General features: G+C 33.7%; 2 protein-coding genes across 3 annotated transcripts in view; one reads left to right on the forward strand and one right to left on the reverse strand.

Moving 5' to 3' along the window:
* tmem117 (transmembrane protein 117) overlaps positions 1-23,439 on the reverse strand; it is a 374,724-nt gene that overhangs the window by 324,707 nt on the left and 26,578 nt on the right. The gene's annotated exons all lie outside the window — the stretch shown is intronic.
* LOC148654891 (P2Y purinoceptor 1-like) lies at positions 15,508-21,862 on the forward strand. Its single transcript, XM_088644790.1, has 2 exons — positions 15,508-15,637; positions 20,642-21,862. The coding sequence occupies exons 1-2, from the start codon at positions 15,595-15,597 to the stop codon at positions 21,646-21,648; spliced, it is 1,050 nt and encodes a 349-aa protein (XP_088500916.1). The 5' UTR covers positions 15,508-15,594; the 3' UTR covers positions 21,649-21,862.

The raw sequence follows: 23,439 nt of genomic DNA on the forward strand, positions 1-23,439 counted from the left end.
AGATAACAACATATATTTAGAAAGAAATTCTCCTATTTTATAGGCAATACGCATATAAACATATCCCCTGCAGATAAAGAGAGAGCTCTAGGAATGGTGCTGTTGCAAATATTTTAATCTGAAACTACTAGTCTGTTTCTGAAACAAAAACAACAGAATCAAACAGCAGATATAGTAGTGTGTGTGCCTATCCAAACCCAATGACAGCATTACCAGACTCAGAGGAACCACCAAATGGGTTGCTTTGGAATAGCAACAACTTCAGCCTTCATCACAATCATGTCGTGGAATAAGTGTTGGTCTTATATTTGTGTGTGTAATATGTAATACAGTATGTGTAAAATGTAATATGATAATATGTGTATGTAACATGACATGTATTATATGTAATATGATAATATTTGTCTGCACTTGAAAGGGTTTCTCAAGATTTTCTGTTTCAATCTAGGACCAATGTCACACACTCAGTTTGTTGAACTGCAGACTTAATCCCATTCAGATTCCAAGGGATGAATTTGTAGATGCATACAGTAATGTCAATCACCACCAAATAATACTTGGTAACATCAGGTCTCTGTATGTGTGCACTCAAACTGATCACTTGGATCACTTATTTCAAGAATACTTTACTTGAATTCACCCATACCGCCAGCTGCTGATTATCCTTCTTATCACAAAATTGTTACAAAATTACAAATCTTGAAATTATTTCCTGTCAAAACGTGCAGATTTAAGATAGTCATCTAATGTAATATTTATTTTGGACCTATCCGAGGTTACATTTCTAAAGTTTCAGTATGAAAGAAAGTAATCATATGAAATAAATATGTACAGTACAGTCAAAATACCTAGTTGGGTGCTAGTAAAACATACTACAGTGCATTGTCATAAAAAAACTGTTTCTTTTGAGTCCCACACATAGAGGTAATCTGTTATAGTATGTCAAGAAAACCACATTGAAAGATTTCCAACAATTTGTGGCAATGTGATTTGACAGTGAGAAAAACTAGTTTCACACAATCAGCTACAGATTTACTTTCCTCTAATATATAATGTAAAATAAATAGATACAATTAATATACTGTACTTATTTATATTCTTCATCCCTGTTCCCTACTCTCTTTTTCAACACCCACCCACACACACGAGCTGTTTTTATAATTAAAAGTTAGAAGAATCTTTTCTGAAAAATTTCTTTAATTAGCTTTTTAATACCTTCGAAACAGCCTCACTAGCAAGATTATGCTTTCTATTATTTATTTTATTACTAAATCTAAAGCATTTATAGGACATGTATAATTGTATACTACTGTATATCTTCAATCCATGTGCCTTGCAGTGCTGGGGCCTGGGCCCAATTCTGGACCTGGGGTGCTATCTCCTCCCACAATCCAAAAACATGCTGATAGGTTCATTGGCTGGAAAAACCATACATACTGTAATTTTATATGTTCTTTTAATGTTTTACTATTAGGTTCAGTTAAAAACAAAACCATTTAGAGGACCTAAATACAAACCATCAACACATCAAACAATAAATACTTTTTAAATATACATATATTTTGTTTGTTTTCTAATGATACGTTATTAATGTGCCTGGAGTGACAAGTGCTGAAATATTGGATGATGGGTTAAACACCACGTTGTTATAATGTCCATTCTGGTGTTTCATCATGTGAAGTATCACTTTATAAACCCAGTGTATAGTTCTCACATCAAAAAATAAGGAAACATATTTAAGAGTCTATATCAATATAAGTGTCCTGTGCTTCTGTTGAAAGACATGCCTTGAGCTGAGCTCCAGACTTTTAAGTATAAAAGTGATAAACTTTGTTCTAAACAATTCATTCATGTCATATTGCTTTAAATTATAAAGCCTTGAAAACAGGAATACGAGAGTAAACAACTGAACATGAATGAGGCCATACTACCTCTATTTTTTATTATGCAAATTGGTCACCTAAACAACACAGTTATCTGACATCCAAGTGGTAGCCACCAGCTCTCTCACATCCCATAGAGTAATGACTGTAAGAGCCATAAAAGTACATGAAAAAGGGAAGTAAATTGGAAAAAAACAGAAACGTAGCTCATGGCACTGAATGCAAGAGGATGTCAAAGGGGTGATGGGGTTAAAGAAAGAATTAATGCATCAGTAAAGAAGAGGAAGAAAAACAGGAAGAAAAAAACGTCTTGGCAAAGTGACCAAAGGTTTCAATCTACATTAATCTGGACAGTTAAGCATCATCGTAGCATAATACAATCTTAGATTTTAGAGATGTTATTTATAACATTTCCTTTGGGATTTCATTGGACCAGGGTTTTGAACAAAAGCACATACAGTACAATTACATTGCAAAGGTTTCTATTAATGATTATTTTTAAGTTAGTCAGTTTTGAAGTATCAGCTTCACCAATATGGCTGGGTAGTATGTACTATACTCCAAAAAATGGCACTCTATGGTCTGTCCAAGGGAATGAACCTACTGAGGTTGATAAAGTGAATTGTTTATTCACTTTTAAAAATAATATGTTTATGTGCAGAAACACATCATAACAAACACCTTTAGGGTGGCCTGTTACAGAAACACACCAAGTGAGACACACAGAGGGGTTAAACCACCCCTGGTTCACGCTGAACATAAACATGAAAGCTGCTGGCAGCCCTTTCAAACGTATTACAGTCATACTGTAACTTGCTAGATGACTTTTTCTTGTTGTTTTGTGTGTTCTTCATATGTTAAACAATATATTAAAGAAAAGAATAGCTAATATTTTTCTTTCATCAAATTAAAACCATTTAGTTGTTTTAATTGACAGATATTCATTACAGCTATAATTTTGGGATCTGCACTCCACAAGTAATTTAAAAATGCATCATTTAAATTGTAAAATGTAATAGCACATGCCTGCTTTAAAGGTCATGTAATTTTAGCACCAGCAATGAGCTGCCCATCTGTCATTTTGGAAGTAAGCTAAATATCCATTGTAGCTGCTGTTGCTAATAATCACTGCAGTAAAGTATAAAGCAGAAGCAGAAGCTTAACTAAATGTATAGTTCCATTTAAATTATGGAACAGGGACTGTTCATATATACATAATTCATCATACTGTATATCATTCATATATACAGTTTGGAATTGTGCTCATTAAAAGAATAATACACAATAAATTAATTGGATGATGAATCTTAACAGAGATGTATTTTTTTTCTTGAAAGACATCTCACAGCACCAAGAAAACATATGCTGAGCAAATAAATGTTGAATTAGAGGTGTGTAATGGAAGTGTATTGGAGATCCAAGCACTCAGTTCAGTATCCACAATTTCTATCATTTTATTTTTTTTCTTTCCACAATTTGTCATTCACAGCAGCTGCACCAACCTTCATTGTCCCAGAGTTATAATACTTTTAATGTGTAGGTCAGGAAAACATCCCCTTCTCCTGTGAATACTCAAATGATGCTCAGACTCTTTAAATTTATTGATGTCCAACTAGTTTACTCTAAACAAACCTTACTTTATTCTGAGAACCTTAGTGTCTTTTAGTCATTATATATCTAGGTTCATCTTTAAACCATAAAGTAAAACTGGGACAACAGAACGTGTTTTTTTAAATATCATTACTATATTATTATTTTCAGTTTTTTTCTTTCATATGTTAAAAATGAGTCTTCAAAACTTTAATATTTGAAGCCACTTTTAAGGATCAATAGGTATATGTTTTCAATATGGTATCTTTGTGTTCATTGCGTAATACTGTGCGGTTAAATAGCATTTGATAGTATAATCTCATTTACATATTTCCATTTTAGTTAACATTTATTTATATTTTGTATATAAAAATGTTCAATTCAATTGTTTTGTTTTGCACATACAGTATACACTGGGATTTCCTGTCATAAACAGATATTCACACGTCAACGTACAGTAATAGAAAAATATCAAGTGTAAGGTACACTTTGAGTAAGTTTATCAATACTCAAATATAAATTCACACAATAAGTTTTTTTAAAACAGTAACATCTAGTTTCGTTTTTATAAAATCTAAATATTAGATCTGTAACATTTTCAATAGATTGGTGTAAGTGAATTCCAATATATTTTGAGTTATGACTAAAATTGCACTATGAGAAATTATTTTCCATTTTTATTTCTCTGGTGCCCAGAGTATGTTTTAGAGACTATACTGCTCATGTATGTTTATCTGTTATTATTTATCGGCATAATAGAGAACAATATTCCTGATCAGCATCTTGAATGATTGGACATTAGATGTCATTGTTGGTGAAAATAGTTCTAGAGTCTGTGAACACTAGATTGCTTCTGTTTCCGAAAGAATATTTGTGGGGAGAATTCAGCTTTATTGACTCACTCTCAGCCTTGAAGTCTTGAAGAAATGTTTATTTCTTGAAGAAATGTTTAAGTCCTGACTCAGACAACTTGGAAAAGTTAGATTTCCAGTTCAGTTGGAGAAAGATGAGTAGCCAGTGAATTAACCAATGAAAATGAGTTGTATTTTCGCTTATAAGGTGTGACATCACTGCTGGTGATTGATTAGGATGCGATCAGCTATAGTTCTGGTACCCAACCAGCAGATCACCCATTGGTGGAACTTCCTTTGGGTGATGAACATTGATCTTGGACCTATGGTCCTATTCTACAATCATCTGCACTTACAGAGACGCACCATGCTGCTTGGTCAAGGCAACACAAAGTTTATTAGAAATCTTTAATATGACTCAATTCTAATTTAAATATGCCTTGTCGCTACAATATGATGATATCAATGATTGATATTGACATTGGCTGTTGCATTCTGTATTTCAATTTTTTAAGCAATACATTAAGGTATGATGATGTAATATATATATATATATTTTCATTAGTAAAAACCTTAGGGCCCTTACAATATATACTCTAGATATTGACATTTACTTCATTATTATTTTATTGAATTTAGATGAACAACTCTGGGTGATATGACACGGACGTTCACTTTAATATTCCTTTATCTACAGTATTCAAAGACTTATTTCCTTGGATAAAGTTAATTCCCTTTAAAAAAGTTTCCAATGAATTGATTGAAATTACCCACACAAGCAGTAGTATGGTTTAAACAAACCTTGTTAGAATTTATGAAAACTGGCTCCAGGCTAAACAAGGGGTTATTATGGAGGTGTATGGTTGTGCGTGTCTTTGTTGGCTGCACTTTAAAGGCAAATTCTTCCAAGCTTATTGAGCATTAAAAAGTAGTTCTAGTACGGGTCTTAATCATCTGAGGGTTGATGTTTGACCCACCGCTTTGAATTACATGTATTTGTCTGATGACACATGATTCCTAACTCTCCTTTATAGAATATACAGTACAGTAACAATGTGCAGCAGGGCAACATATTCTCCAAACACACAAAAATATCACGCAAAGATTTTTCACACTTCTATAAGGTACTGTACTCTGCGTGTGATGACACTCAATTTTGTTCCCTGCTTTGATTGTATAATTCACAAAACATACTGTATTTGTTCCTTAACTGTTTCTGGCCCTTGCCATGTAAAATCACTGCCAGGTCCTGCCTGAGGCATATTAAATAGAGACATGATCCAAACAAACCCACTGAAGAGAAAAAAAACATTGCAGATGATAATTCTTAACCAATTGACATCTATATTAACCACGCTTAGCATACTAACTGCAAATAAAAATCAATGCAAACATCAAATACTTAAAGTAATTTATTGAAAGGGAAGACAAGAAGAAAGAAAATAATTCAATTTCTGCCTTCTTTAGTGTTACACTGAGGCGAGTAATTTAAAGGTATACACTCAGTCAATACTGTGTAACTAAAACTGCTGTTGCCATCTCTTTAAATAAAACAAATTTTTGCATATTTTCCCCACCACCACCACTGGCAGCATATTTATACATGAAATAAATCAGAAACATTATAAAATAATTTTGTGGGGTTTAACGTCATACTAAATTAACACTGTTTTGCATGTAATGTGTGGCAAGCTGCCTCTTTTTAAAAAAAAAAGAGTTGTAGGGTGTCCACAAAATAAGGTTGTATTTTTATTTATTTTATTTAAGTATCTGTAATTATTTATATTTGTGTTAAAATAAGATTCTATATTTATTTGTGTAATTATATATCTCTAATTAAACTGAGATTGAAAGTACTAGGTACCTGCACTCATCTCTTCCTGTGTATGGTGTTATACTTATGCTGATATATTGTAAGTTTAAGACTTTTTTATTTTATTTGTATTATTTTATGTTCATCCTCTAATTGTATTTATTCTATTCTACTTTTTAATTCATGATCTTAATAGATCATAAAAGGTGTATTGAACTGTAAAGATTTAGTCCCTCTCCCTTTCATTTATCCACAGTAGTAAAAATTTAGCAAAGCCTATTTACACCATGTTAAACCATATAAAACATTATAAATATAAAATGATTGTTAAAGTAAAAGCCTGGAGAATTTAGCAATCTTTTCTCTCTAAGTTTATGAAACCAAGGTAAACAGCTTGTTTGTATGCTTTTCAAACAACTTGACATCATAGTTTCTATTTGTTTTGTATTTAAACTCACCAACACCCTTCAAAACTGTCATAGTTTCACTAAGAATTTCTTTATACAGTATTTCTTATATTTCATCAGTATGGATAGCATAGATATTCTATAGTCAGCCAATGGTGTTCCTTGTTCCATATCTCTTATCACCACCCCATATTCTGAATATGCAGCAAATAATTCAGCTGCCCACTGGGACAGTCCCTAGTCTTCATATTGTGCAATGCTGTCAGCTCTTAGAGCGAAACCAAAATAATCTATTTGCCGATATCTCCATCTAGTGGTAACAGCATAAATCCTGGTAATTGATGTGACTTAAAGCGGACAGCTACGCTATGAGCTGCACTGACCATAATACAAAAGCCTCAAGCATCTACATCACATTAAACATTTAAAAGGGAAATGTTCACCTTTCAAGTTGAATAAATCATAAAACAATCTCTGTGTACCTTATAAGACAATTGCAATAAAACAAGCATTTGAACAATGTTTAAAATGTATTGGCAGGCTTTTTTCTGTTGCCTTTGGGCTTCTTAAAAGCAATGGTTTAGAAAGGAAAAATATAGAAATCTTGCTTCACTGCCTTGATGTGAATGAATGTGTTTTAATAATTTAAAAGGTATTAAAATAAGGTCAGCCCATGTGCAGTTTATGGCAGGAAAAAAGGATCGTGTTCAAATATAGTGTTAAATGTATATGCACATGTACCTGCTGAGCCCTACTTATTTATAAATTTGTCAGGCTAATTTATAAATATACCGCATGTATGTTTAACTCATGTCTAACTCCTCTAGTAGTTATCAGTTGAATAACATTGCATAGGCAAATTAATATATTAAGAGCCACGTGGAATAGCCATTACTGTGTTTGTTGAGTTATGTTAATATGGGACTAGATTTAAAATGTTTTAATTTCTAAATTCATCATAATAACACTGTTACAGTAACTATGCAATGCTGATAAGGTGTTCTTTATAACACCTGGCCCAAAATGACACTTTTTGAACAAAAGAATAACATTATTACACATTGTTAGGAATAGGGAGCAGCTGATTGATATTGAATCTTCTATGCATGGGTATTAATCAACAAATTACCTGAATTAATGTAATATAATGTCTGTATTAATATTAACACAGAACACGCAGATGTGCTTTAGGTACTTGAAACACTTATGTAGTACTAATCTCCCTGGCTTAATGTTCTTCTAACAATTGTTCTTAAGAAAACAAGATATATTATCCATAGGTTGTTTAATAAAAAGGGATAATATCCAATGACTGGAGAATTACAAATATAATGTCATCCATCAGAGGATTATATCTTAGGAAACCAAATCCTAGGGGATCGTCTGTGTGGATTTCAAAAATCTTGCTCTTGTTTCACTAACTTGTTTGAGTTTGTTGAACAAGCAAAAACAGCAGCAAATACCCACAAAATGGTAGATTTAAATTTTTAGCAGGCTTTTGATATACATCCTCATAGAATTTTAATTTTTGAATTGCATGTTTCATGTTCGGTAATGTGTATTTGGACTGAGAACTGGCTGAATGACAGGAAGTATAAAATAAGAAATTAATGTTAAAACCAGGGCATTATAACTAGTGAAGTACCACAGGGATCTGTCTTAAGACAACTGTATTTTCTAATTGATATCAATGATTTACAGTACATTCAGGTTTAATTAGCTGAGTATACAGATGATACAGCTGTGTGCCAGGGTATTAGGGTATTAGGTAATGAATTTATATTTATTAGTGATTGTTTCTATTTTTAAGGAAAGGACTATATTCATTGGTTTGTGGTATATGAGAAAGGGATCCCCCCACTTCACCATGTTCCATTGCATCTGAGATTAAGATGTATGAGGATGTTTGTGAAGCCTGCCCTTTACCTGCTTATTTAAGGAAACCATACTGAGTGATTACCACATGTTCTGCTCACTGGGCAGATTATACATTTATAGAAGCTCCCAGAATTTACCAGAAGGTACCCATGGGATACATATAAAATGAAACATTAAAAAGTATTTGTGAGAAAGTCTTATAAGCAGGAGGCCAGAGTAAGCTGAGTTGACCATGTAAATTCATTAATGAATTTATTTTTGAAAGAGGCAAAATTGTCTGTTTTTGAGAACTGACATTTTCATATTAGTTTAACTATTTGAGTTTCCTTTTGTAAGCTTGCCAGGCAGAGTTTGTATCTCTTGTTTAACTGAAATGTATTGTTAGTAAGGATTTAAGTCTATTCTTTAGTGTCAGTTAAGAGGGTAAGTTCATCTGTGGAGCATTTGTTTGATTTACAAAAACAGCCCTGTTTACCCTTTTAGAGGTGTATGCATCAAGGTTAGGATTAATCCAGTTAGGAAAAAGTTAAAAGGTACTGAGGAGATCTGGGATCTGACTCCTGCTGTTCATAATTGTAAACAGCATTAGTAGCAATTTGTGTGTTTGTCATGTGGGTGTCTAATATATTTTCATTCAAAGCCCTTGCTTGTTAATTTGCTCCTTCATCACTATCTTGTTACTAGAAAATAAAAAAGCCATATGACCATGTTCACTATTTTCAGACAGCGTGGGTGCTGTGCAGTTTAAGTTTGAAATAATTGTTTGTATTCACATTGATATTTGGACTTGATGCCTTACTAAATTTTTACATTATTTATTGAATTTACTTATAATCTTTTTATTTCATTCACAAAATAGAAACAGTAGTAAAAACTGAACAAGTAACAAAAGACTTACAGAAAGACTGAACAAACACGTGTCAGATGACATTGAAAGTAGTCAGATGCAGGGTATGACATGCAGGTAGAAAATACATAAACTGCAGATTTGAAAGGAAGCACTATGCTTAAGATAAGACAGTTTACAAAGGAGAGGAAGCCATTTGGCTCATCTATTTTGTTTGGTTACTGGTAACTAATTAATCCAAGGACCTCATTCAAGAAGCTACCTATGAAAACCACTAAGGTGCTTATGTTAACATACTGCATACTGTAGTTTTGATCTTCTAGATAATGTTGAGATACAATAAAAAAGACAAACAATGTTAGGATACATCATTAAAAGTGTATAATTTACAGTGCCTCCAGAAAGTATGCAGCCCTCTGAACAAATGCAAATGTTGTGTTGCAACCAGAATTTTTAAGGCACTGAATGTTTTCCCCTTGATTCATAAAACATAAGCAACGATTTAAAGGAATGTTGACTTGTTCTGGTTGTTTATTGACTTTACATACTATCACTATTTATTATGTACCGTTTTGTCTACATTGTGTGGTGTTGTCTGTCGTACTGTGGTGTCTGCTGTACTGTGCATGTCCTGAGAGAATGGCAGGAATAAGAATTTCAATGTACATGTACAGTACATACTGTATGGCAATGAACTATAACTGCTTCATCATCATGGTAGAGTTTCTGCTCTGACATGTACTGTCCACTGAGGGATCTTACATAGATGTATTTCTTCTGAAATCCTATCACTGTGGTTGAGCTAACCACAGATGAACTCCATTCCAGATTTAGAGTGGTCTCACAAGGAAATTAAGTAGAGTGTCATAGCGAATATGGTGAATATGTATCAAGACCTTTCAATGTTTTCTTTTAAATTATATGTAATCATGCCCATTTTTGTAGATCAGTGACAACAAATTGCATATAAATGTATTTCTGTTTCAGATTGTAACAAACATTGTGAAAAAATTCCAAGGCGGTGAATATTTTGTGATGGCACTGTAAATTAAGAGATATGTTAACATTTTATCATTCATTTAGACTATTATGTAACAGTTTTGTTCAGCACATTACAAAAAATATATCAGTGTTCTGAATCAATCTGGAGAAGAGTAACCACATATATCCCATAGCAAAGGGGAATTTTTTTTTTAATCTTGAACACAATAATTTAAAACACGTGTAGCGGTGAGGCTTATTAATGAGGCAGAATTAAGTGTTTCTGAGCTTTCCCAAATTAGGCCTCATTTCTCTGTTCATCTCTGTGGTGCAGCCACAGAGAAACCATTCATGCAAGGTGATTTAAGGTCCAAGGACAGCTCCCAAAGGGGGATGCACTTAGCTAAGCCTGGCTATCATGATCAATGGTCATCCATTGGTGCCTATCTGTCTAGGGAGTGCGAGTTGGACATCTGGATTGCATTCCTAAGTGTCAGGAGTAAGTGACTCATATCTCACCTTGATCAACCAATCAGGGACCAGTAGGGCCGAGTAACCCACGTGGGACTCTGATGCCCATGGAACTTTCAGCCAATCAATGAGCTGAAGTTCCTCCAGGTAAAAACAGGCAACACAGAGATTCAGATTCAGATTCAACAAGATTCAACAAGATTCAACAAAATTCAACAAGATTCAGAAGGGATTCTGGAGAGGATTCTGTGGACTGTTCTAAAGGGAATTCAAAGGAGAATTCCAGGGCAGGACGGCCCAGGAGCAGAAGGCTCCCAAGGGCAGGACATCCTCGCAGCGCGCCTCCTGACCATCCTGAGACTCAGCCCGGACAACCACGGAACGGCCAGTGTGTCCGAGTGCCAGAACTTTCCTTTGTTCTAAGAGTCTAGAGTGGAGGTTGCCAGAGAGTAACCAGCAGCAGGCCTCGTGAACAGGTCGGAACTGTGGACAGCTGAATCACTATTCAGAACTAGCTCTTCATTAGGAACGAACCGGTCCTCTTCCTGACTTGCTGGGACCCACAGTCATCTTTTCTCCTATGCACAAACTTTGCTAGTTAAAGCCAACACTAACTAGCCGGTCAGTGAGCATCAGCAGCGCACCGTCGCAAGCCGCACAGCACAGCCTGGCACCGAGCCAGAGAGCGCGGATTGGACAGCAACAGCCTGCAACTGTTTCTTTGTGCCCGCAGGAGATCTGAATCCCCAAAGATTGGATGAGTATTCAACTTCAATGCATTACAGCTCAAGAATTCAATTGTTATCCCAACCAGTGGATATCAATTTAATTCCTAAGAGTTATGTACTTGTTTCGAGTATCTAATGTAGAAGTTATAACCAAGTTCATTTATGAAACGGTCTTAATGAATGATATACTGAACGTATGTCCTCTTGATATATGTAACACTTCGTAACTGATTGAATATATATCTTTTGTATTCTGATAACCCTCTCGATAAGATCTGTTAGTTTAAGGCATATTCTATGTATTAATAAATGTATCCTCGTGTATTAGTACCTGTGTGTGTGCGTTGTTTGAGTTATGTCGCATGGTTGGACTCTAAAGCCATCAAAAGAATCAACTTTGTGATTTACTGCTACAATTAATAATTGTCTCAGTAAATGCCCAAACCCTACAGAACTGGTGCCTTCAGAGAGCCACTAACATTACATATTTGGCGTCCCTGAACGGCTATGAATCACTACACACGTTATGCAGTCATTTTGCTGAAGAAGCTATTCTAGCTTCTTTCAAGTAAGATGAGCTTAAATAGGTTACAAACAAGAGGAGGCTTTCTTAAGTTCTTATAATAGATGAACACTTTTGTGTTTTTTTCTATTTTTTTCAAATTGTTAATACGTTTTTTAATGACATTGTAAATCTAGAACAGAATGAAATTTAAAAACATTTATTGTGCAAATAATTATATATTATACAGTATATTGTGGTTCTAACAATGTCCCCAGTTGTTGAACCTCTCTCAAACCACTGCTTTCTGTTTCATTGTGGAGGACTAGGAGAAGATTTGGGGCTCAACCTTCAATGGCCTCAGTTCTTAACTAGCTACCTGAAGCATATTAAAGTTTTTTTTTTTTAACTGTGCTCTGTTTCTGTTCAAGACTACTATATGAGAAGAACTGATTGTCTTGACGGTCCCTTAATTGAAGGAACAAGTAAAGACTAGTTTCACTTTGACCATTTCCCTCTCTTACAGTATGTTTGGTTAAGTATCAATTGATTAATCAAAAGTGTGTAAAATAAACAGAGGGGCCTCATTGTTTCTGTATAAACAAATTTCCAGTCATTGTGGAATTTTAACCATGTCATAATAACAGTGATCAGCCTCCTATAATGAGAATGTCTGTGCTATAACCTATAATCATTTCTAAGGAAACTGTTTTGATTTAGAGCATGAAAAGAGAAGTCATTAAGAAACATTGTATGTTACAGACAAAACTGTTGACTTGTTCACGTCAGTTAAGTTGTCTTTAATGGTTATATGTGGCTCTGTTCACTGTGTAGGGGCATCATTTAAGTTATTTTTTATTCAATTTTTATTTTCTGATTTTTTTCATGTCTGCCTTGTAACAGATCCCATTCAGGATGTGTCCCACATTGGACCCATTGCTTAGCGGGATAAACTCCAGCTCTCCTGCAGCCCTGAGCTAGAATATGCAATTAGAAAATGGTTGGATGGATATAAAGTAGGCAGATCTATCTTGACTTCTATCTTGACTTCTGCTTCAACCATTTACATTTAATTACCAAATAATTAGATTCGGTATTTCTTTCTTAAATTTCAGAAATATATCAAATGCTCTGCAATGCATTGTTTTGCTATTCATTTTATTTTCAATACATTGCTTAGTTAAAAAGAATTATTACTGTAAGCAAAAAACATTTTGTGGCCTTATGTGAGAACCACCAGAATATATTAATATTTTCAGAATAGAGGGCACATAACTGTTGGTTGGGAGTGACAATGTTAACAATCATAACATGCAGACATTCAAGGAAATATATTTATTCTGAAGCCTGTCCACTATAAATGGTCATGGTGAATTTAAATTATGCAACTCTGTGTCATTACTTATTTCAGTATAATTCAAGAAGGCTTATTTTACACAATATAATGCTCTGTTCATATTCATATTAATTGTAGTCATGTTTATTTCAACACACAGTAATTTTAACAGGTGATACACTTAGATCAATGCAAGATTCCATCATTTCAGTAAGTACAATGTTACAACATGTTTCATATTTATTTCAGCATGTAAAATATGAATATGAATTTAAACACATCATATTAATGTTGACATTTAGTCATATTAGTATATCTGTTTCATATTAGTCATAGTATATCTGTTTCAAAGATGTAATCTGGAATAGAATGATCTGTCGTCATCGTTGACAGCCTTCTGCCCTCTATTTTAAAGAACTTAATCACCACTTACTATTTATATAAGTAAATGAAGGAGAAAAACCTACATTTCTCATCCAATTTCATGTTGAACTTTGCTTCACAATATTTGACATGTATCGACCAGATGTTTTTTTACAATAATATTTTCTGGAGTGCCTTTCATCTCATAGCACTATACAAATATAGATACATAGTAAAATCAATGTTTACATAATGTAAAAATAAAACAATTAAGATTTTAATGGTTCTTTGAAAGAGTATTTTTGGGAAAATTGAAAGAGCAAAAACAAACTTTTCAAGCACCCTTCATATTAAAATGTAAAGATGAAAATTATTCAGGGATCAAGCACACATTGTGTAATCCGGTTAAAGCTCAGTCTTCTGTGTGTGTGAGAAAGGTTGTTATATGGATATTTTAACAGCATCAAACAACTGTATGGTAATCAATGTTTTTTTCACCTCTCTTTTGTCTTACAGGATGGTCAGTCTTTTATACTTGTGTTGTACATGCATAATTTAAAATGATATGTAATTCAGTTAGGGATTGAATAACACACATTCTCTTCTTATCAATAAAAACAGTGAATTTTGTTATCTTTCAAAGTGAAATTGAAGGATGGACATAAGGGTAAGACCTGAAATGCTTTGCCAACACATTGTTACAGAGTTTGCAGTGTGAAGCAAATTTCTTATGATCTTAATGCAACTGTAAAAAAAGCAACAGTGATTCGCTAAGTATTTGTATTACCATGATGTTTTACAGCATTATTTTTCCTGTTTCTGGATGGAATTTCTACATCTAACACATTTTCAACAATTAAAAACAGGCACTACATAAGGTGTGGGATATTTACAGATGTTTACATTTTAGCGGATCCAAGGAACATTTCGATATTTCAATCTAGACTCTGTATAAACCAGGTTACGATAATCAAGATATCACATAAATAGCCACAAACAGGACAGAGGTAATATTTCTTCATATGCAGTAATTAAGAGTTGAATGTAATCATTTCTATTCTTCACACTGCGTTTCTATTGAAAATGTCTGTCAATTTTACTTCATTTTCAACTTTTAATGTATATGAATTTTTAATAATGCATTAATCACATATTTAGCAAATATCAGCTAAAACACTGTTAAATTGCAAAATTTTACAACAAAAGGTATGGCAACAAATAACCCTCTGAAAGGGCGAATAAGTGGTTTATCCCTATCACTAGCAGACTATTAAATTATGTACTGTAATTTTACATATAGAGCATAAAAATACAATGTAATGCCAATAAATTAAATATGGCAACCACATTCTATAGATTTGCATATATACTAAATTAAGTACTTCATTAAGAGAGTACAGTCCACATTTCCTAATGTTATTTGGAAAGGAAGTATATTTTTATGTGCTACTGGTATTAGCAGTAATGGTTGCCTTATGATTACGTTAACCATTCAGTGGGTCTTTCATATTAATTTTTCCAGTACCTCATCCAGTAAAATATTTAATAATCTTTTTTTTCAATTAATCAAAAATGCAAAGCAAACATAGAAATGTGGCAGCAAATGTAACACTGTTACAAAACATGAAAGAGAAAAAGTAAAGGACAAGTGGGATATAAAATTTGCTTTAGAGGGATAGCCAGAAACAATGGCTTGTCTACCTCTCAAAGACATAGTATACTGCATGTTACTACAGTATGTGAACTCATTCTCCAAAGCAATGAGGAGGAGCCTTTTACCATCAGTGAATGAAATAGTGAGAGTGATGTCACAACATAGGCTTCAACCTATTCATCATGCATGTCAAACAAAATCCAGGGTGACAACAAGCAACATCATTGTAAGGTTGATGAGAAACCCCAGCTGCCTGAAAGAGGACCTGTGTTAACAGCCTTTCTATTACAATGTTCAACCATCTATTTAATGACTCTCAGTTTTTTCAACAGGGTAAGAGGAGCTATTACTAAAATATACATACATCTTAATAAAACAGGATTAACGCAAGTATTCATGAAACATAAATTTTTAGTTACAACTGAATTTATTGACTTTTAATTTAACAATTAGAACTGTATTCAAAATAGTTTATTTATGCCTAATTATTAATGGAGGAAATTCAGTGTATGTTTGTTTTTATTTTTTATTTAAAGGTTAATTGAATGTGATATGTGTATGTGATTATTAGTTTCTTGAGATTTAATTTGCCTCAAAATACAGTGCATCAAGTTTGAAATATGTTTAAGAGTGTTCATAATGATTCTGATACACTATAAACAAAACACAACTACTTGTGTTTTAAACACCGGTAGTTCAATTGGATCATAATATTTTGCAAAACAGTTGAAATTCTGAAACAAAACATCAGTGCAAACATCAATTTGAATTATACCTCTGATATATACAAATGCTGTTTTCTGGTTAATTTAAAAATATGTTCAAAACATGGTATTTCACACAATAGTTCTGAAGTGTTAATAATACATTTTATTTACATACAACACATTTCACAATTTCTCAAGCTGTGATAATATGAACAAAAATGTCTTTACATTTGTCGTGGAAGAGTTCTGTCTTTGTTCTGTTAAAGATGTTACCCCCAATATTTGGTAAGACTTGTGGATGCAAATATGGTAGAATATGGATTTATAGTCAGGAGTTTATGGAAGAAGTGGAGACCAAAGAGGAATACTTTGATGGTCAAGCTTTCTGTTTTGTTATTGTGTGAAAATGATATATAAAGGAGGATAATGTTAAAAGGCTGAACATGGGAAAGGGAATGTTGAAGGTCAGATGGAAATGTTATATATATATTTTTAAATTTTTTCTATGTGGACTGACTCAAATACAGAATGCAGATGCGATATGCCAGAGAACTGTGTTTCAAAAGTGAGAAAAGGGTTCAGAAGATTATTTAAAATAAATAATCTCAACAGGAATGAGCTGGTGATGGTGATACAATAGGTCTGCTTCCTGGGCTAGGGTCCTGAATTTATCTATCTGAAAACAAGAGATTGTATCAGCAATTTGGTTAGAGTAACCCAGGTTATGGCAACGTGAATTATGAGTGAGTTGGTTACATAAAGGTCATGATCCGGGGGATTTTTTTTTTAAGGGTTTAGACCATGTACTGTATACAGTATGTTGCCTAAATGAATGAGGACGTGTCATTGCCTCCAAGTGGATGCTCATAAAGCATGATGAAGGAACATGAAAGAGAACGTTGGGGATTTAATGAGGCTCCAACCCCTTTCCTTTGTGATAAGCACCAAAGCCAGAAAACAGCAGCATTGATATAGCTGGAGATCCTTGGAAGTCCTCTTAATGCCAAACCTAAGGGGCTAATTCTGTAGTAGGTTAAAGAGGTGGAATGGAAAAGGGTTCTGATCATGAAGCCCTGATAAAACTCTTTATGTAAAATATGCAGTTGTGAAATATCGCAACAATTAACATAACCTGATTGTCCACCGGTTAAAAGCACTGATCGAACAAGGCTTCTCTTGCATAACTGTAAAGTTAGTATAAGGAGAAATAATCAATATTATTCCACTCATACATATTGACATACAGTATTTTTCTACTTGAAAATGGCCTTTACTGTATGAGACCCTCTGTAAAATGTATTGATTTACACATTTAAGTATTAATTTTCTACTCAAAATTGGATGCAATGAGAATTTGCTAAATGTGTTTCAGCCACATACTACAGCAGTTGCTTAGTAACAGCTGTGGATATTTCAGATGGAACATTGTTCATATCAGTTTCAATACTTTCCAGGTAGAAAGCTACAATGTAAATCACCACAGCAGTTCATAGCACAAAAGTGAAAGAACACACTGAAATATCATTAATTTTCTTGAGCTGTTATATTTTTAAAAATATAAAATATTTTTCCATATTTTATTTCATCTCATTTTACAAACAGGTGTTTCACTTATTGATATGTACATCACACACAATACATTTATTGTATTCACATCCTGAAATGTGCCTGTGGGGAAACATTTGATAGGCTAATCTTATATCAAAGGAAATTGCTATTGCCTCAACAATATTTCCTGGTAACCTTCTTTAAATGGTTGATGACTGGATATGGTCCAAATTCAATATCAGCAGGCATAAATAAAAATCTATAACCAAATTACTTAGGCTCCAGTGAGTCACAATTATACTGGAAACACAAACACACACAATATACCCGTAGGATTTCTCTGTAGTATCAGTTGTTTTCCTGTGCTTGAAATCTTTTAATCAGCTAAAGACCTTGATTTATCTTTCCAGAATAGATACTTCTTCTACTTCTATTTGGTACATAAATCATAACAACAGGAGGCATGCCAATGATTCTTTCTTCTGTCTTTCATAAATGGAAAATGCATTATCTGCCCTTTGTTGCCACAAAATACATATTTTAAAAGAATCCAGCAGCACTCTGTCTGCATAGGAATTGTATACCAGATAAAAAAATGCTCTGTGAGCTTTTAAATATGGACTGGTCACAAGCATGGAAACAAATACTCTACAGTCCTGGTGAGGACTGTGGCCTGAAGCAGTAGTAACAGTAGGTATGATCACAGCAACAATAACCATAATACTGCCCTTGCAGTTTTAGCCCTATCCATTAAGAAAGATCCCAAAGCACCAACCACAAAAGTACAGTACACCTTTTATGTCTGCATTCTGCATAACAGATCAGGTAGAGCTGTAAGCAATTGTTTAACCAATTCATAAACGTAGAGGAAATTTGGCACATATATTCAGGTTAAATGAGCCTAAGATGCAAGTGAGTAAGAAAGCCGGGTTAGCACCTCTCCTCTGCAAACAGTGTCTAAGAACTCTAATGACCTTCAGTAGTCAGGAACTCAGTTTAATATCTCCATGTGATTGTCTATGTAGAACAGTAGAACAGAAAGGAGCAATTGGAACGTTTTTTCAGTTCTTGATGAATAAGTACATCCAAAGACCTAGTGGTAACTTTCTACTTTCTATATAACTACGTAACTATGCCTCATTTAATAGTCCACGTCTTCTGTATTAATTTGAGATGACAATGGCTTAAGTACTGTGAGAATTCTTTTCAGAAATCAGACCTATTTGATAATCAGTCTCCCCCCCACTCTTGACTACTCATGAACATGTGTTAGTATTTTCATAAAGTTATTATATATTATATTATATAATATTATATATTTTATAATATATATATATTAGGAAATATAAATGTATTGATTGTACAAATAATATATATATATAGTTCAGGTGGGTAGCTGCATCAGCATATGTAGGCTACAATGGAACAAGTAATAGGTTTATTCCATGCTGAAAAAAAGAAGAAAGAAAACACAACGTTTCAGCCGTGGAGCCTTCTTCGGGTGTGAGTGTAATATATATATATACTGTATACTCTTAAGCATAATCCAAACAAGATAATGCAACATCAGAATGATTTCTCTATTGCCAAGGAGATAAAGCTGAAATTCTACAACATGAAGACCAAACATAACATGCAAAATCCCAAAATCCACATTCTACTAAATCCAAGCAAGGATGCCATCCTGTGAAATACTGAACAGCAAATATGATGTGCAGAAAAGCACTGATATCTACTCTGAAATGTTACTTCCCATGAGCCAAGGTAATAGACAATTTCCAGAGATTACAAACTCCTAGCCAGAGCAGGTGAAGGTCTCTGCAATGAGGATTACATTACTAAAATTGACTATGTAAAAGAAAGACTACAATCATCTCAGAAGAGTTTCAGAGATCTTGGAAGCATTGCTGCAGAACAAAAAAACAACAACAATGGCTTTCTTCAAACGTGTGCCTCCATATTGCAAAGGACCATAGCTACAGAACATACTTTAGTTTGGGACTACAATGCATGTTTTTATTTCTTGTAGGCCTAGGTTTAAAGATCTGCTACATTTGTCATTATTTCACAAAATACAGAAGAAAAGTCTTTTAAATTATCAAAATTGTTTATGTGCCATTACTGAATATACTGTATAATCGCCGATGAGAAAACGAAATTTGTCTTTAATAGCCTAGTTTAAGGTCCTAAAAGATTTTTGCTGTTTCCTAATTATTTTCTGTCTGGCCAATAGCAGGCTGGCTGTAACCGGTATAATTCTAGGGCTGCGCCTCAGGGTTACTACTGTGTGAGAATCGCAAGGATAGGAGTGTATTGCTTTCTCTCCTCTCCTCTCTTTTCCTTACAACCTCTCATTTCAAGCCATGTGGTCTTTTCCATACCTCATGTCATGAATTCTTATTGTTTGTTAAATCATTGGTACCCCGATAAGCATTGAGATGTGTATGCTGTACTAATTAAATTAAGTATGAAAATGAAAAAGAAAAGCTGCAGTGGATGCAAGAAACACTTGTTGTACACCATTCTGTTAGCTGGAAGAAAGTGGTCTGATGTCTGGCAGTAATTTATATATGAGCAAACGAGGAAAATGTATTCAAAATTGTATTCAAAATGTATTCAAAAATGTAAACCACACCTGAAGAAGGCTCCACGGCCAAAACGTTGTGTTCTCTTTCTTCTTTTTTTCCAGCATGGAATAAACCTATTACTTGTTCCTGAGGAAAATGTATTGTAAAACATTACTTTAGATGAACAGAACACTACATTTTGACTTGAACACTACAAAAAACTTGAAGCAGAAGACATCAGTTTTTTATATTGTAGCTAGTCAAGAAATTAACTAGAAAAATAAGGAAGAATGAATAAATACACCTTATTTTGCCTTCATTAACTAAAATGAAAAACAGGTCATTGATTAACATTTCCATTCATAGTTTTACTTTTAAACTCAACAACTTTATTTGTTCATAGAGTGTTCAAGAGTGATAAATAGGACCTTTTCCTAAATAATTTAACATAGTTAACTTTATACTGTATGTGATGTAGTTAATTTATGTTTTTTCCCATTTTATTCTGTTTTTAGGAAGTTTGGGGGAGGCCATGGAAAATCTGACCCAGATAACTGTGTTCTGCAGTCAGTATGGAAGGGAGCAGTGGTACTGGTACTGCTATGTTTTGATCCTTTTATACATGTTTGCCTTGCCAGTGGGGATTCTGGGAAACATTACTGCACTCATAAACTACACATGCTGCAAGAAATCATGGACAACCAGTAAAATTTTTCTCTTCAATCTTGTGCTTTGTGACTTTGCATGGATTTCAACACTGCCAATTACCATCTACTTCAACCTCCAGAGGCCAACTCTGACTGATGCACAGATATTTTGCCAGTTTAAGAAAATATTCTTCAACATAAATATCTACGGAAGTATATTTTTCCTGACTCTAATTAGCTTTGATCGGTATGTTGGCACAGTTCATCCAATCAGCTCTTTAAATTGGTGGAACAAGGAGAAGGCAAAAATCTGCTCAATCTCAGTTTGGACTATATTGTTTCTGGGATCAATTCCCGATTTCTTCTACACTTTTGCAGTAAAAAGACAGGACAATGTCACTGTTTGCATAGACCACATTCAAGGTCCTTTCACCTATGTTAAAACAATTTCGATACTACGGACCATAATTGGATTCCTTGTTCCTTTCAGTGTCATGCTTGCATTCTACATAATGACTGCCAAAGCACTTCGAAATTTACCAAAACGTATGAGCAATGGAAGGAAGTCAGGCAAGCCTTTTATGCTGATATCTGCAGCAATACTTATTTTCATTGTGTCATTTGTTCCCTATCATGTCATGATCATGACCCTAATCTTCCTTCGAATCGATAAGAAAATAAACAAAAATAATGTTAATATATTATATGCTGCCTATCAATTTTTTGAAGCAGTATTCAGCATTAGCAGCTGCCTAGATCCAATTCTTTACATCCTTGCAAGTGAACAATTTCAGAAAAGGTGGCTGGCACTTAAAAAGCACCCTAAAACAATATGTTTCTGCAGCAGAAGGCAACGGGTAGGAGTTATAAGATAGCTTCTTTTTTATTTTCACAGGCAGGTAAACAACAACGTGGAGACCCATACATTCAGCAGGGTATTTGGTGAAGCAATTTCAGTGAAGTATCTTATTCAGATGTACAACAGCAGCATCTCAAGTTACAATTTCTATATACAGTATACAGTAGGTACTGTGGAGCCTGCAGTGTGTCACATGCACTGCAGTTGAGAGGACAGCTCACTGGCTTCACATTCCCTCTGTGCTGGTTATGCATTTAAATGCAGTATTACTAATAATAATGTGTATTGTTTATTGTTTATTGTTTATTGTGAAAAATGCAATAAGAACATCTAAATGATTGTAAAATTATTTCAATGTCTTTACTTAACAATATATTATAAATCTATGCAGTTGTACTGGCTTTTAAGCTGGGAAAATTATTACTCACACTTTATTCTGATTATTATTCTTTTTATTTTGCTTGGAATAATACTTGAAACCTTTATAATATATATCTTGATTCACAAATAATAACACACCTGGTGTCCGGCAGTAAAACTGACATTATGATAACAAAACTGTTTATCATGTGGTTGTTTCCATCTGTTTAAAACAATTTCTGTCAAGGAGTGAGGTTTTATGACTTTTGTGCATCAAAGGTTTATTTATTGTTATTGGTTATCACTTTTTACTGGGGATATTTAAACATGAAAATGGAGTACTTCCATAGAATCGGAATAGGTCATTCTTAGTTTCTTAGTTGCTCAGTTTTTTTTAATCTGTTACATACACTTTATGTCAAAATTCATAGTTTTGATTTGATGTAGTTTAATTCTAAGCAAGCAATAAAACCAAAACAGATATTGAATTACTAATTAATGCTTCATCAATCATGAATTTGTAGGAACCACTTTACATGTAATACTTCAGGTGTAATTATCTTTGCAGCAAGTGTCTCCCATATTAAGCTGCTTTATATACTGTACAGTGTCCTCCATTAGTATTGGGACAGTGAAGTCAACATTGCTTTTTTTCTCAATTAAGTAGGATTTGAGATGAAAAGATGAATATGAGGCAAAAGTATTTAATGTAACCTTTTATTTCTGGGCATTTCTGTGGTTATATGTTGTACCGTTTTAAAATAGCACTTTTTGTTTCCAATACCCTAATTTGAGGTGAGCATAAGTATTGGGTCAATTGGCTAAGAAGTGTTTTTTGTTGGTCAGGTGTTTCCTGTTGCATTGATTCTGCACACATAAGAGCTGTGAATGTGTAGTGTTGGATTTACCCTTTGAAGTCAGTAGGCCTAAACTATAATGAAGACTAGAGAACTATCTATGAAAGAAAAGCAAACAATTTGGATACTGAAAGAAAATAATTCAGTCAGAACCTCAGCACAGAAACTGAGCATAGCAAAATCAAGAATGTGAAATATCTTCAAAAAGAAAGACATCGCTGGTGTACTTAGCAATCGGCAATAACCAGGTTGGCCAAGGAAAACAACTGCAGTTGATGATAGATAAATTATTAGATGTATGAAGAAAAATTCTAAAACCACTGTTGCTAAAAACACAGTGCAGTGAAGGATATCACAACCTACTTCGACAGCAGAATTATAAAGGCTACACTGCAAGATGCAAACCTCTCATCAGCAACCAAAAATAGAAAGATTAAATTAAAATTTCAAGTTTTAATGTACAGAGATAAGCCAGTGGAGTTCTGAAACAAAGTTTTATGGACAAATGAAATAAAAAATAAACCTCTATCAAACAAACTGCAGATGATCCAAAGCATGCCACTTCATCTGTGAAATATTGTTGTGGTAGT

The sequence above is a fragment of the Lepisosteus platostomus genome, chromosome 9 (genome assembly GCF_059453375.1).
Source record: "Lepisosteus platostomus isolate fLepPlt1 chromosome 9, fLepPlt1.hap1, whole genome shotgun sequence".
Classification (NCBI taxonomy): Eukaryota; Metazoa; Chordata; class Actinopteri; order Semionotiformes; family Lepisosteidae; genus Lepisosteus; species Lepisosteus platostomus.